The sequence below is a fragment of the Ranitomeya variabilis genome, chromosome 2 (genome assembly GCF_051348905.1).
Source record: "Ranitomeya variabilis isolate aRanVar5 chromosome 2, aRanVar5.hap1, whole genome shotgun sequence".
NCBI classification, from domain to species: domain Eukaryota; kingdom Metazoa; phylum Chordata; class Amphibia; order Anura; family Dendrobatidae; genus Ranitomeya; species Ranitomeya variabilis.
The window spans coordinates 910,260,454-910,276,042 of NC_135233.1; the positions used below are offsets into that span (position 1 = coordinate 910,260,454).

Here is a 15,589-nt window from a genome sequence, read left to right on the forward strand (position 1 = left end):
CAGAAAAATTAAGGCAGCACTCCAATAGAAAAAATAAAAGTGGTTTATTAGCCCATGTGCGATAGGGTGATAGACAGAGATGAGAGAGGAGATACAAGGCGGTGCAGAACTGTGGAGAACTTTGTGGGTGAGAGAGATGAGTTTATACTGACCCTGTAGCGAATGGGTAGCCAGTGAGGGTTTGTTTGTGTTTGATTGTATATTTAGAAAATATAAATAAAAATGTATATTTTTATTATATTTTGAACTTTGTCATTTGCTTTAAAGAATTACTTTCTGACAAGTATATCTAATATATTTTTTCTCAGGTTCAAAATTTAACACTGCGTAACCCTCCAATATTGGAGATATCATGCCCTCAAAACAGTCCTCCGAAAATAAATAACCATGACCAGTCCCTTGCTATGTGTCATAAGACCACTGTCACTAGTTCTAAAACCATACACACCGATTCTTATGAGGCAAGCCGTAAAGGAGAGAGTCCTGGATCAGAATCCCGCTGCACAGCAGTAACACGTACAGCAAGTTTACATCAGCTGCTCGCACCAGGCAAGTTCTAGTACAATCATTTTTTATCCGGTCTTTCAGTGTGAAACTGCAAGTATATTATATGGCCACTTTCAGTATTTGGTCAGTATTTCACATCAGTATTTGTAAGTCAAAATCAGGCTTCACTTAAGGTACCTTCACACGAAACGACTTTGTAACGATATCGCTAGCGATCCGTGACGTTGCAGCGTCCTGGCTAGTGATTTCGTTTAGTTTGACACGCAGCAGCGATCAGGATCCTGCTGTGATGTCGCTGGTCGCTGAATAAAGTTCAGAACTTTATTTGGTCGTCCGATCGCCGTGTATCGTTGTGTTTGACAGCAAAAGCAACGATACCAGCGATATTTTACACTGGTAACCAGGGTAAACATCGGGTTACTAAGCGCAGGGCCGCGCTTAGTAACCCAATGTTTACCCTGGTTACCAGCGTAAACGTAAAAAAAAAAAAAACACTACATACTCACCATCTGATGTCCGTCAGGTCCCTTGCCTTCTGCTTCCCACACTGACTGAGCGCCGCAAAGTGAAAGTGAAAGTACAGCACAGCGGTGACGTCACCGCTGTGCTCTGCTCTCACTGTACGGCGGCACTCAGTCAGAGCAGGAAGCAGACGGCAAGGGACCTGACGGACATCAGATGGTGAGTATGTACTGTTTGTTTTTTTTTACTTTTACGATGGTAACCAGGGTAAACATCGGGTTACTAAGCGCGGCCCTGCGCTTAGTAACCCGATGTTTACCCTGGTTACCCGGGGACCTCGGCATCGTTGGTCGCTGGAGAGTTGACTGTGTGACAGCTCTCCAGCGATCAAACAGCGACGCTGCAGCGATCGGCATCGTTGTCGCTATCGCTGCAGCGTCGTTTCGTGTGAAGGTACCTTTAGAATTTCTAGGTCTTGTTTTGTGGCTAACTGCTGACCTGAATAGCTGCACAATGGCAGTCTGAGAATGCTTCCAAATGAACTAGCAATAATACAAACATAAATCAGTGGGTGTTGCTTGAGTATTTTTGTGCAGCTATTACCGTAGCTTTCACTTTTTGCATAGCAAAATCTCACAGAAAATCCGTGGCATTTCTGCAACAGCCAAACTGGATCTCACACTTTATTCTGACGAGGGGAGTACCCCGAAACACAGTGTCTGCAAATTGAGATTTTGGTTTTGGCTTTTATTTTAAGTCAGTTTTATTGACTTTTCGGATTGCTACTTCCAATAGGTGGCACTAGAGTTCTAGTCCTCTTCCTCTCTGAATAGAAAATTTTCAACATTTAAAGGGAATCTGTCACACCCCCCCCGGGACGTATATAACCTATTAATATGGGCATACAGGTAATAGAAATGTTACACTAGTCCTACCTGTATGCCTCATATCAATGGTCTTCATGATGAGAAATGTTATATTCTGTCTTTATGCTAATGATTTCTTCCAGGCTTCGGGGGGTGCAGTGTGGCCCCGGAATCCTGCGGCCTGCACTCCATTAGAAATACATACCTCATTCTCCCTTTTGTGGGCACTGCATTCAGGGATCCTCTGCTCAAGCAGCGGCGAGTCACTGTGACTTCTGGTGTGTTCACCAATAAAATGCTCTCCCCACGTCCTCCCGCACGCCCCTGGACCTGAGAGAAATCATTAACATAAGGAATATAACATTTCTCCACAAAAAGACCATTAATATGAAGCATACAGGTAGGACTAGTGTAACATTTCTATTACCTGTATTCCCATATTAACTCCTTTCTGACGTTGGGCTTAATAGTATGTTCACGTCGGACTCTCAGCGTCAGAGCCCGCACCTTTTTGAGCACATGACAGCTAATCTATACAGCTGACATGTGCCTGCAACAGCCACGGGTGGAATCATGATCCACCCGCCACTGTTAACGATGGGATTGCGTCCCATCACAGATCACAGGGCTTATTCTGAATGCTGTGTTTAACAATTTTTGGTCATTTTAGCTCATTGCGACTTCAGACAGAACAGCCTGTCTGTTCTGTAGTATATTTAGGAATAGGTGACGTTAGGCAGTTACATGTCAGTTACACAGTATCATGACAGGAAGTCACACGTCAGGCAGTCACAGAACATTACTTCAGGTAGTCGCAAGTCAAGCAGTCACAGAACATCATGTCAGGAAGTCACGCGTCAGGCAGTCACATATTACTTCAGGTAGTCGCAAGTCAGGCAGTGACATAACATCATGTCAGGTATTCACACGTCAGGCAGTCACGGAACATTATGTCAGGTACCACCAAAACAACCGCCCCCAAAAAAAAATCTTTGAACCTCCACCATATTTGACTGAAGGAACTGTGTTGTTTTCTTTGTAGGCCTCGTTCCATTTTCGGTAAACAGTAGAATCATGTGCTTTACCAAAAAGCTCTATCTTACTCTCATCTGTCCACAAGACGCTTTCCCAGAAGGATTTTGGCTTACTCACGTACATTTTATCAAACTGCAGTCTAGCTTTTTTATATCACTGTGTCAGCAGTTGGGTCCTCCTGGGTCTCCTGCCTTAGTGTGTTTCATTTCATTCAAATGTCGACAGATACTTCACGCTGACACTGATGCACCTTGAGCCTACAGGACAGCTTCAATTTCTTTGCTACTTGATTTGGGCTGTTTATTCACCATCCAGGCACTCCTGCATTGCAACCTTTCATCAATTTTTCTTTGCTGTCCACGTCCAAGGAGATTAGCTACAATGCCATGGTTTGTAAACTTGATTATTTTGCGCACCGTTGACAAAGGAACATCAAGATTTCTGGAGATGGACTTGTAACCTTGAGATTGTTGATATTTTTCAACAATTTTGGTTTTCAAGTCCTCAGACAGTTTTCTTCTCCTCTTTCTGTTTTCCATGCTTAGTGTGGCACACACAGACACAATGCAAAGATTGAGTCAACTTTTACCCTTTTTATCTGGTTTATCGGTTACTTGCCACAGGTGCGTTTGAACGAGCATCACATTCTTGAAACAAAAGTTGTTTACCCACAATCTTAGAAAGGTGCAAACAATTTTGTCCTGCCAATTTTGGGGGTTTTGTGTGAAATTATATCCAATGTGCCTTTTTCTCTAAACAGGAAATAAATGTGTATAACAAAATATGTGTAACTGCAATAATTTTCTGGGAGAAATTCTTCCTTTTCTGGAACAACTGCAAGGGTGCCAACACTTTCAGCCATGACTATATGGAAAACTTATTACAATGGTAGCCATTTTAATGTCCTTATAGTCCATTTTGTATGTTTTCACACTCTGCCAGTTCTACACTTAACACTCCCATCTTCCCATCCCACCCAACTTTTTGGGAAATGTGGCTGTAATAGGACGCCTTTTAGTAGAAATGCAGACGTCTGCTACTGACTTCAGTATCACAACAGAGAGACAATATTTTCCACCTTGTTAAGTGGCAGTTACAAAGAAACGAATACTATATGTATGTGATGAATACCATGTCGTAAAAGATTCACTAGTTTTAGTAGGGATAACTCATATGAAACACTTCAGTGATGTAACATATAAGTATTGCTATACAATGTCTTTATTGATTTGCTTAGTACATATTTTGCTATTTCTTTTCACAGTGTCATATTCGTCAGTCCAGCCACATCCTTTGGTTAAACACCCAACAATCCAAATTCACCCCGATCCCCCAAAGCTGCCGCATCATCAAATGATACTACAACAGCAGCAGCAGATACAACATCGGCATCAGATTCAGACCATTACCTTACATAATCCAGCCTTGGATTCCTCCTCTGCCCAACACTGTGTGCCAATTCAGAGTCCGGCATTCCTGTCCCTTCCCAGCAGTGCTCATGCCCATCACAGTACCCCAGCCCCAACTCCTCCTCCTCCATCTCCAACACTCACACCCGCTGTTCAGCAATCTGTAGTGGTGTCACCCTCACCAGCACAGTCCCCATGTCAGTCTCCAACTATAATCATTCACCCACAAGCCCTAATTCATTCTCAGCCGCCTCTGCTAGTGCAGTCAACACTTCCATCCAGAGAAAATACACATCTACAGAGCACATTGCATCCATCACCACAGATTGTCATTCCAACACATTGTACATCTACACTGACCCCAGGAAGCCATACTGGAACATCACATCAACAGACAATAGCATCCACTGCCCAACAGTTACTATCTCCCATAGACCCAATGCAGTCATCACTACAGTCCTTGCCGTCAACAATAGCAACCTCCCCAAATCTGCCCGCATGCCCCGCTTCCCAGCTCCAGTCTCTGCCCCTACAGTCCATACAGGCCATATCGGTACAGCCAGAAATCCTAACTCCAGGCCAGGTCTTGGTGCAGAATGCATTACTAACAGAAGAAGAACTTCCTGCTGCCGAAGCTCTCGCTCAGCTGCCTTTCCAGACCCTTCCACCACCTCAGACTGTTGCAGTAAACCTGCACATACCATCAGCACAAGTGGAGACACCAGTGGTAAGTTACCAGTTTGAGGTTGGCACCTCTGCTCAGATATGCAGCTAAACATCTGGAAAGAGCAGCAACCTGTCACAGTGGCTTCCATATTTGGTTGTTAAGTGGCTGTTCCTAAACAGGAATAAACCACTAAGGCCATGTTCACACAGTGCGTTTTTTACCGCGGCTTTTTTCCATGCAGGGTACAGTACAATGTACCCTATGGAAAACAGGAACCACTGTGCACACGATCCTGAATTTCCAAAAAAAAGCCGCGCTGAATAGCTGCGGGAAAAAAGAAGGAGCATGTCACTTCTTTGTGCAGAACAGCAGCGGTTCTGCACCCATAGACCTCCATTGTGAGGTCAAACCCGCAGTAAAACCCGCAGATCAAAAATATATCTGCGGGTTTTATTGCGGTTTGTGGTGCAGAACCGCTGCAGCAGGAAGTGCGGGGAAGCGGCCGGAAGTGCGTGGGCGGAGAGACATGGAGGCATACCGTCGCATGGGGATCGTGTCGGCCGTTTGATTGATTTGGTATGTGTATGTGTGTGTGTGTGTGTGTGTGTGTGTGTGTGTGTGTCCCCATGCGACGCTAGTGCCACCATTGTGCTAAGTCGCCGTATGGGACTACTACTCCCATCCAGTATTAGGATGGGAGAGTTGTCCCTGTGTCCGGCGACTTAGCACAGTTGTAAAGTTACACAAAACACACAATACACATACATGACACACAGTACATACAACATATAACACAGAGTATATACTCACCAACAGCACACTGGTAGGCGAAGCCCTCGATCCCCTAGATAAAATCCCAAAATCAAAAAATCAAATCCATACTCCCTGTCCGCAGAATCCATAAAACGAGTGTCCCACGCTGATCGGCTGCTCTCCGGCGATACACTGCCAGGAGCGAAGCTCCTAGCAGTGTATCGCGTACTGTTCCGGAGTTCAATGGCTCCGGCGTCTCGGTTAACAGCAGTACAGCTGCGTTGAACTTTCCCACGCAGCACTGCCGTTAAGCGAGAGTGCCGGGGTCAATGACCGCCGGTAAACTCGCTCGCGCATGCGCAGTGACACACCGACAGGAACTATGGCTCCTGTCAGTGTGTTATATGTTATATATATGTGTGATACGTGGCACTTAAATACGTGATACGTGGCACTGAAATACGTGATACGTGGCACTTAAATACGTGGCACTTAAATACGTGATACGTGGCACTTAAATACGTGGCACTTAAATACGTGATACGTGGCACTTAAATACGTGGCACTTAAATACGTGATACGTGGCACTGAAATACGTTGCAGTTAAATACGTGGCACTAAAATACGTGGCACTTAAATACGTGATACGTGGCACTGAAATACATGATACGTGGCACTTAAATACGTGGCACTTAAATACGTGGCACTTAGGCTATGTTCACATTTGCGTTGTGCGCCGCAGCGTCGGCGCCGCAACACACAACGCAAACAAAAACGCAGCAAAACGCATGCACAACGCTGCGTTTTGCGCCGCATGCGTCCTTTTTTTGATTGATTTTGGACGCAGCAAAAATGCAACTTTCTGCGCCCGGATGCGTGCACTGCAGTGACGCATGCGGCGCAAAACGCAAGTGCGACGCATGTCCATGCGCCCCCATGTTAAATATAGGGGCGCATGCTGCGGCGCCCGACGCTGCGGCGCAGACCGCAAATGTGAACGTAGACTTAAATAGCTGGATAGAGCTGGATCCGCGGGCTGTGATCTGGCCTACGCTCAGCACTCTGCGGAGCGCTGTCATTCAAAACACGTCCACTCATTTTGGTGTTTAGTCCCAAAATGGAGGATGGAAGAAGAAAAGGGTTGGACAAGGAAATAACATCATTTCTTTTTTTTTTTTTCCCCACTGCAGTTAAAGCTTTATTTGTGTCAAACACAGACAATCTGCAGAGAAAACTGCATAAAAAAACGCATCAAAAACCGCATCAAAAAACGCATCAAAAACGCATAAAAAACGCACAAAAAACGCACCTGCGTTTTCTGCCAAGAGCTGCGGTTTTAGTCCTCAAAAAAAAGGATTGAAATCAGGAACGTGTGAACATACCCTAACAAAAAAGGAAAGCAGTAGTGTCCAGCTGTTAAAAAGCTAAAATTTTCAGCATTGTGTTAGTTTTGCAATGACTGGGATGGCTGACATAAAGGCTATGTCTACCCAGATGGAAGGTTGTATGGCAACAGAAAGGGAGTCTTTGTTGCATTTACTCCTTATAGAAGGTTTTTTTTACAGGCTCAATACTTATCACCTATACACATAAATATGAGCCACTGCATATGAATAAAGGCCCCCATAAACATGAGATAGCTATCGGTTGAGTGCACGGTTGTTCATCTGACAGCTACAGTGGGTGAAATAAGTATTGAACATGTCACCAATTTTCTAACTTGCAAAGTATTAAATACGGTAGATTTCCGTAAGCGTGTTCAATACTTTATCCTGTGTCATTATTACATATTTCCCTGTGTTATTATTACACATAACTTAATTTATGGACATTTATGGTTTGATTTATTTGCCTGTGTGGATTGGAAGGGTTGTTATGACATCTAGTGAGAATTTCATGTCGATAGCACAATTAGAAATATATGTACAACACACCTTGTAGTAATGCGCTCCCCAGCTATGATACACTTTATGACTGGCATTCACATGATCTGGAAGGTCTCTCCTCATCTCCCTACATCAGACCGCACTCCTGTTGTGCTCTCCCATGCATCTCAGTGCACATAGCACCTAATTCCCTTGTCTATCTCTTCCACAAGCTAGATACGGGTTTGCTATTAAATCAGTGCACTAGTACCATGATTTAATACAGTTTAAATAACCACAAATTCAGATAAATGACCTGGGAAGGGTTGTCTAATCCAAAAAAAGGCCTAAAGGGGGCAAAGGCCCATTAGAAATGATCCCTCTCTAGCAGGTCAATAAAACTGCAAGCCTACATCTTTCTCCGTACATGATGACTGGTCATGTTCTTGACTTTGGCTGTGACTAGCGGTGGATTTCACGTCTCTGTCTGCCACGCCGGCACGCTGCCCTGCTTTGGCTCCTATTATTTACCGGTATAACGGTCCGGACACCTCTCCCATATGCAGACTTTTTGCTGCCACTGTGCCGATGTGGGATATTAATACACGTTTATCTATGCATTCATCTCTCCCTAAATATTGTTACTGAAGAAGGCCGTCCACTGTGGCCGAAACGTTTAATTTGATGACTACATTAAATCACAAACAAGCTCTGCTTAAGTTGACTGCCTGAGTCTATTTTCTTCTTGACTTTGACGCGGGCTCCAACGCTGATCCTGCATCTTTCCCCGCACTTCAAGTGCCTCTATGTTGTGAATTAGACTTTTTTGGCTCCCTCTTGTGGTCACTAGTGATATGACTCTGGGATTGTCTTTCCTCAGTTTGGCACCCACCTGGGTCGTTAGTCCAGGGGTGTTGCTATATAAACTTCCTGGATCCTCAGTCCAGTGCCTGGCATCGTTGTAATCAGATCCTTTCTGTTTGCTCCTGTCTGCTGGTCCGGGTTCTTGCAAAATTAAGCTAAGTCCTGCTTCCTTGTTTTTTGGTTATCTGTATTGCTCTTATTTTCTGTCCAGCTTGTACTAAATGTGATTCCTGATTTTGCTGGAAGCTCTAGGGGGCTGGTATTCTCCCCCCGGGCCGTTAGACGGTTCGGGGGTTCTTGAATATCCAGCGTGGATATTTTGATAGGGTTTTTGCTGACCATATAAGTCATCTTACTATATTCTGCTATTAGTCAGTGGGCCTCTCTTTGCTAAATATCTAGTTCATTCTTACGTTTGTCTTTTCTCCTTACCTCACCGTTATTATTTGTGGGGGGCTTGTATCCAACTTTTGGGGTCTTTTCTCTGGAGGCAAGAAAGGTCTATCTTTTCCCTTCTAGGGTTAGTTAGTTCTCCGGCTGGCGCGAGACGTCTAGAACCAACGTAGGCACGTTCCCCGGCTGCTGCTATTTGTGGTGCTAGGATTAGATATGCGGTTAGCCCAGTTACCACTGCCCTATGAGCTGGTTTTTTATGTTGGCAGACTTGGTATGTACTTTTGAGACCCTCTGCCATTGGGGTCATAACCCCTCTAACAGCCTTGGGTGGATCTGAGCTTCACCTGCTGCTGTTAACCAGTTAAATTACCCTGTCAATCACTGACAAAAGGATTTAACATGCACCATCCGGAATTGAGTCATTCATCTCGCCCATCGGCTCCACTGTCACGTGACCGCAGGGTGCCAATGGGTTGTCATGACAGCCAGGGGTCTGCTGATGACCCCCAGTCCTGTCAATACAATTCTACTGCGTTCATAAGAGATTGTGATTTCACCTATAAAAGGCAGTGGTGAAACACTGCTATGTATAGCAATGATTGCAGATTCAAGTTTCCTAAGGGGACTATTAAACACAGTAAATAGTGAGAAAAAAAGTTTTTAAAAATATGAAAAAAAAAATGCAGGTTCAAATCAACCCCCTATTGTCCCATTACAAATAAAACAATAAAAATGTACATATTTGGTTTTGCTGCATTCTGAAATGTCCGATCTATCAAAATATAAAATAAATAAACATCGGTAAAAAGCGTAACAAGAAAAAAAATCAAAACTTCAGAATTAAATTTGTTTGGCTTCCGCACCATTGCAATAGGAGGCGATCAAAACACTTTATCTACTCCAAAACGGTATCACTCAATCAAAAAATAAGTCCTCATACAGCTCCATAGCCTGAAAAATGAAGATTCTACAGGTCTTGGAAAATGGCAACATAAGTGACATTTTTGTTTTCTTACAAATTTCCAAATTTGTTTTCCCCACTTATATAAAAAAACATACATGTTTGGTATCTGCGTACTCTTACGGACTAGGAGAATCATATTACCTGGTCAGTTTTACCATTTAATGAAAATGATAGATAAAACAAAAACAATTGCGAAATTGCACTTGCAATTTTAACACACTTGGATTTTTTTCCCCAGCTTTTTCGCGCTTTCATGTGCATCACATTTCAAAATGAATGGTGTCACTTAAAAGTGCAACTTGTCCGTCAAGTCCTTCTACCGCTATGGGGATGGAAAAATAGAAAGCAATGATTTATTTTATTGCTCCATTTCAAGTATTCTCCATTTTGTTTTGTTTTTTTGTATATTGTTATCCTTTCTATATGAGATCTTACCCTTTTTGTTCACTCCCTTCTATCTTGACTCTGATGTTATCAAAATTATATCAAGCATCCCACTAAGTGATACATAGCTCAAGGTCTCTGCCCCTATATTGTGCTACCTTTAGATGGAGTATCAAAAACCTGGTGTCAGATTCTCTTTAAGCTTTGCTTGTTCCCGATTCAATGTTTAACCCCTTTCCCACCTGAGACATATCCATATGTCCCTGTGACTTGGGTCTAATTGACCTGGGATGTATGGATACGTCCCGGCGATTTTGCTCGCACTCAGGCTGTGCGTGCGCGATCTCCACCGTGTCAGCTGATTCTGATGGCTGACACCCGGTACTCAGTGTCAGGAGTGGTCCCGCACTGCTCCCGACACTTTAACCCCCTAAATGCTGCGATCGAATGCAATCGCAGCATTTCGGGAGGGAAGACATCCTCTCTGCCTTTGGATCGGAGACCCGCTCGATTATTGCCATGGCGACCCAATGTTGTCATAATGACATCCGGGTCACCGGAGCTAGGAAAGTTGCTGATCATGCGCAGAGCATGATCAACAGCTTTATCTGTCAATGCTGCGCTGACAGTTTGCATAGCATAGGGCTGCTGCTGTATCCCCATGCTATACAAGAGATCAGACTGCAAAAAATTAAAGTCCTATAGTGGGATGGGACAAAATAAAAAAAAATAATAGTAAAAAAATCTAAATATGTTGTACCCATAAATTTATAATTTTATGAAAAAAAACCAAATCATTAAAAGTACACATATTTAGTCTTGCCGTGTCCGGAACAACCTGACCTATGAAGCTGTCCCACTAGTTAACCCCTTTAGTAAACACCATAAAAATTTTTTATAAAAAACAAGGCAAAAAACAATGCTTTATCTTCATACCACTGAACAAAAAGTAGAATAAAACACAATCAAAAAGAAGAATAAAAATAAACATGGTACCGCTGAAAACGTCATCTTGTCCTGCAAAAAACAAGCTGCCATACAGCTCCATCAGAGGAAAAAAAAAGTTAGAGCTCTCAGAATAAAGCGATGCAAAAATAATAATTTTTTTTGTATAAAATATTTTTTACTGTGTAAAAAACACAAAAACATAAAAAAAAGGATATATCTATGGTATCGCTGTAATTGTAGTGACTCGAAGAATATAACTGCCTTATCAATTTTACCACAAGCTGAACGACATAAAAAAAAAAAAATCCTGTATTGCTGGTTTTTATTCATTCTGCCTCCCAAAAATCAGAATAGAAAGCGATCAAAAAATGTCATGTGTCAGACGAAATATGGATAAATTATAGTTCTCAATATATTGGGATGCAAAAAAGCGTCTTTTAGGCCTCTTTCACACTTCCGTCAGCTGTGTCACGTCGAGATACGTCGTCTTGTGAGAAAACAGGATCCTGCAAAAAAATTTACAGGATCCTGTTTTTTCCCATAGACTTGTATTAGCGATGGATTGTGAGGGATGGCCATCCGTTTCATCCGTCGTGCACTGGATCCATCGCAAAATAGCGGTCCGTCGTGAACAAAAAACATTCAGAGGAACGTTTTTTGTCCACGTCGGAAAATTGTTCAGCGACGGGTCCTGCGTTGTCCGTCGTTGGCTACAATGGAAGCCTATGGACGCAGGATCCCTTGCTGACCGTCACTCGCAGGAATCCAGCGACGGATCCCGTTTTTTCATTGTGAGAATGCCCGGAAATATTTTCAGACCCGGAAAAAAATTCTCTCTCTCTCTCGCTCTCTCTCTTTTTTCCCGGAAATTTCTCCATTGAAATTGTGGCAACAACACAAACGACGCATCCGTCATTACACTGGAAGCGTCACACACGTTTTTCACTATTTTTGGGACGTCCGTCGATACGTCATTTTACTGCACAACGACGCACAGCAGAAGATGGAAGTGTGAAAGAGGCCTTAGTGTGACAGTAGCCAAACATAAAAACCGATATAAATCTGATATTGCAGTAATTGTACTGACCTGGAAAATAAAGTCTTCTAAGCACTTATACCACATGAGGAACGGCGTAAAAAAAATAATAAGACCAATTCTTCAAGACCTATTTTGTACATTCTGCCTCCCAAAGATCGCAGTAAGGCTCAGCGCACATTTATCCTGTGCTGAGCGCTTACACTGGGGTTTCTGCGTAAATCTATGAAATAACTATTATTAGTTATTGCTTTAGCCCCAAGTTTTTAATTTTTCTAAGGTCTGATAGGAATTTTTTTTTACAACAAACTGAGGTCCATTTTTTCCAGATTGTGCCAATACCCAACATGTAATCGGGAAACATTTTTCAGGAGTGATGGAGCGCCTTGAGGGGTGCAGTTTTTAGAATGGTGCCACTTTTTGATATTTTCTATCACATAGGCCCCTCATAGTCACTTCAAATGTGAGGTGGTCCCTAAAAAAATGGTTTTGTAAATTTTGTTGAAAAAATTAGAAATCGCTGGTTAACATTTAACTCTTGTTATTTTTAACCAAAAAAATGTGTCAAAAATTGTGCTGATGTAAAGTAAACATGTGGAAAATGTTATTTATTAATTAGTTTGTGTGACACATCTCTCTGATTTAAGGGCATAAGAATTCAAAGTTTGAAAATTGAGAAATTTTCCACATTTTTGCCAAATGTCCGTTTTTTTCACAATCAAATGCTAGTTATACCGAATAAATTTTACCACTATCATGAAGTACAATATATCACGAAAAAACTATGTCAGAATCAGTGGGATCAAGTTGAAGCATTCCAGAGTTATTACCATATAAAGTGACAGTGGTTAGAATTGTAAAATTTAGCCTGGTCAGGAAGGTGAAAACAGGCTTGGAGGGTAAAGGAGTTAAGCAAAATTTAGCGTATCAGTAGTTTTAATTTTTATTTCATAAATCAATTGAGACACATGAAAATAAGCAACTTTGTAATATATCTTATCAGAGAAATCTGCTTCTTTCTCTGCCAGGCCTGATCATTCATTTTGAAAATTCCCTGGTCAAATCTGAGAGATGGCAGTTATTACTGATAAGATTCTACAGTGGGTACAGAAAGTATTCAGACCCCTTTAAATTTTTCACCCTTTGTTTCTTTGCAGTCATTTGTACACTCTGCACCCCATCTTGACTGAAAAATAAACAAAAATGTAGTAATTTTTGCAAATTTATTAAAAAAGAAAAACTGAAATATCACATGGTCATAAGTATTCAGAGCCTTTGCTCAGTATTGAGTAGAAGCAGCCTTTTGAGCTAGTACAGCCGTGAGTCTTCTTGGGAATGATGCAACAAGTTTTTCACACCTGGATTTGGGGATCCTCTGCCATTCTTCCTTGCAGATCGTCTCCAGTTCTGTCAGGTTGGATGGTGAACGTTGGTGGACAGCCATTTTCAGGTCTCTCCAGAGATGCTCAATTGAATTTAGGTCAGGGCTCTGTCTGGACCAGTCAAGAATGGTCACAGAGTTGTTCTGAAGCCACTCCTTTGTTATTTTAGCTGTGTGCTTAGAGTCATTGTCTTGTTGGAAGGTGAACCTACGGCCAAGCCTGAGGTCCAGAGCACTTTGGAAGAGGTTTTCATCCAGGATATTTCTATACTTGGCCGCATTCATGTTTCCTTCAATGACAAACAGTCTTCCTGTCTCTGCAGCTGAAAAACACCCCCATAGCATGATGCTGCCACCACCATGTTTCACTGTTGGGATTTTATTTGGCAGGTGATGAGCAGTGCCTGGTTTTCTCCACACATACCGCTTAGAATTATCACCAAAAAAGGTCTATCTTCATCTCATCAGACCAAAGAATCTTATTTCTCTTAGTCTGGGAGTCCTTCATGTGTTTTTAGCAAACTCTATGCGGGCTTTTATACAGGGTTCTTCTTTACCTCTCTCACCAAGGCTCTTCTCCCACGATTGCTCAGTTTTGCTGGAAGGCCAGGACTAGGACGACTTCTGGTGGTCTCAAACTTCTTCCATTTAAGGATTATGGAGGCCACTGTGCTTTTAGGAATTGTGAGTACTGCAGAAATTGTGTTGTAACCTTGGCCAGATATGTGCCTTGCCACAATTCTGTCTCTGAGCTCCTTGGCCAGTTCCTTTGACCTCATGATCCTCATTTGGTCTTACATGCACTGTGAGCTATGAGGTCTTATATAGAGGAGGATCACAAGGAAATGGACAGCATGTGACTTAAATAATATTGTATGAGCAAAGGGTCTGAATACTTATGCCAGTCAGTTTGTCAGTTTTTCTTTTTTCTTAAATTTGCAAAAATTTCCACATTTCAGTTTTTTTTTCAGTCAAGATGGGGTGCAGAGTGTACATTAATGTGATCAAAAATGAACTTTTTTGAATTTACCAAATGGCTGCAATGAAACAAAGAGTGAAAAATTTAAAGGGGTCTGAATACTTTCTGTACCTACTGTATGTAGAAGGAAGGAAGTGAGAAAAAAGAGGATAGATCTTCTCCCCCTCATATCCACATAGAATCTTATAAAGGTTTACCTATTAAGGTATGAAGTGACACAAAAGGTAGTGAATAACATTTTTTTTTACTTTAAATTAAATCAATGCCTGTTGTGATTACTTATGCTTTTCTTGGTTCATGTTCTCCTCTGGGTAATGGACTAAAAGGGGAAATCAGGAGACGCTGTGACGTCCACCCCCTTTCTAAGTAAACTCATATAACCATTTTTGGAGGACACTTCCCAAGAGCAGACATACTATAAAACTGCCATCTTCTCGTGAAAAATTTTTATTCACTACCTTTTATGTCACTTCATACCTTAATAGGTACACCTTTGTAATCATGTATAACTGAAGTGCTATTGCCAATTGAATGTTGGATTATGGGATTAATAGAATCTTATCAGTAGCAACTATCATCTCACATCTCAGTAGTGTAAAAATCTGTCTTCACGAAATACAGATTTTTCTCCAGAATTGAGTTTTGAGCATGATCAATCAGTCCTGTCCGTGAAAAAAGCAAATTTTTCTGCTAACATGCATTACAAACTGTTTATTTTCATGTATTGTTGATTAATGAAATAAAAATTAAAACAACGGTTAGTCTTTAGGTTTGTTGTTTGTTGTTAGAGCATGTGCACTCATCACTAATGAGCGTGTTTTATCAGGTCCTCGAAAATAGAAACACCTGAACAGCACCATAAACTGTAATGGTTACGTGCGCTATCCTATCTCTACAGAGTAACGGAGCTTATGTTTCACTTTTTATGGAGGACATAGTCATTTTTTTAAAACATTTCTGTTTGCACATTTTACAGAACATCCAAACTGAATGTTTTAGCACTTTTTTGACCTTTCAATTAAAATTGTTGGCTAAAGTTTGAGTTCTAAGGTTAAAATAAAGGAAATGTTTTG

General features: G+C 41.9%; 1 protein-coding gene across 7 annotated transcripts in view; it reads left to right on the forward strand.

Annotated features, from left to right (window-relative positions):
• The window catches only part of PHC3 (polyhomeotic homolog 3), a 191,882-nt gene that overhangs the window by 120,875 nt on the left and 55,418 nt on the right, over positions 1-15,589 (forward strand). For all 7 annotated transcript variants that reach the window (XM_077290562.1, XM_077290557.1, XM_077290558.1 and 4 more), the window contains exons 7-8: positions 309-549; positions 4,135-5,006. In XM_077290562.1, coding sequence (XP_077146677.1) covers positions 309-549; positions 4,135-5,006 — 1,113 coding nt within the window. The remainder of the gene's footprint in view (positions 1-308; positions 550-4,134; positions 5,007-15,589) is intronic.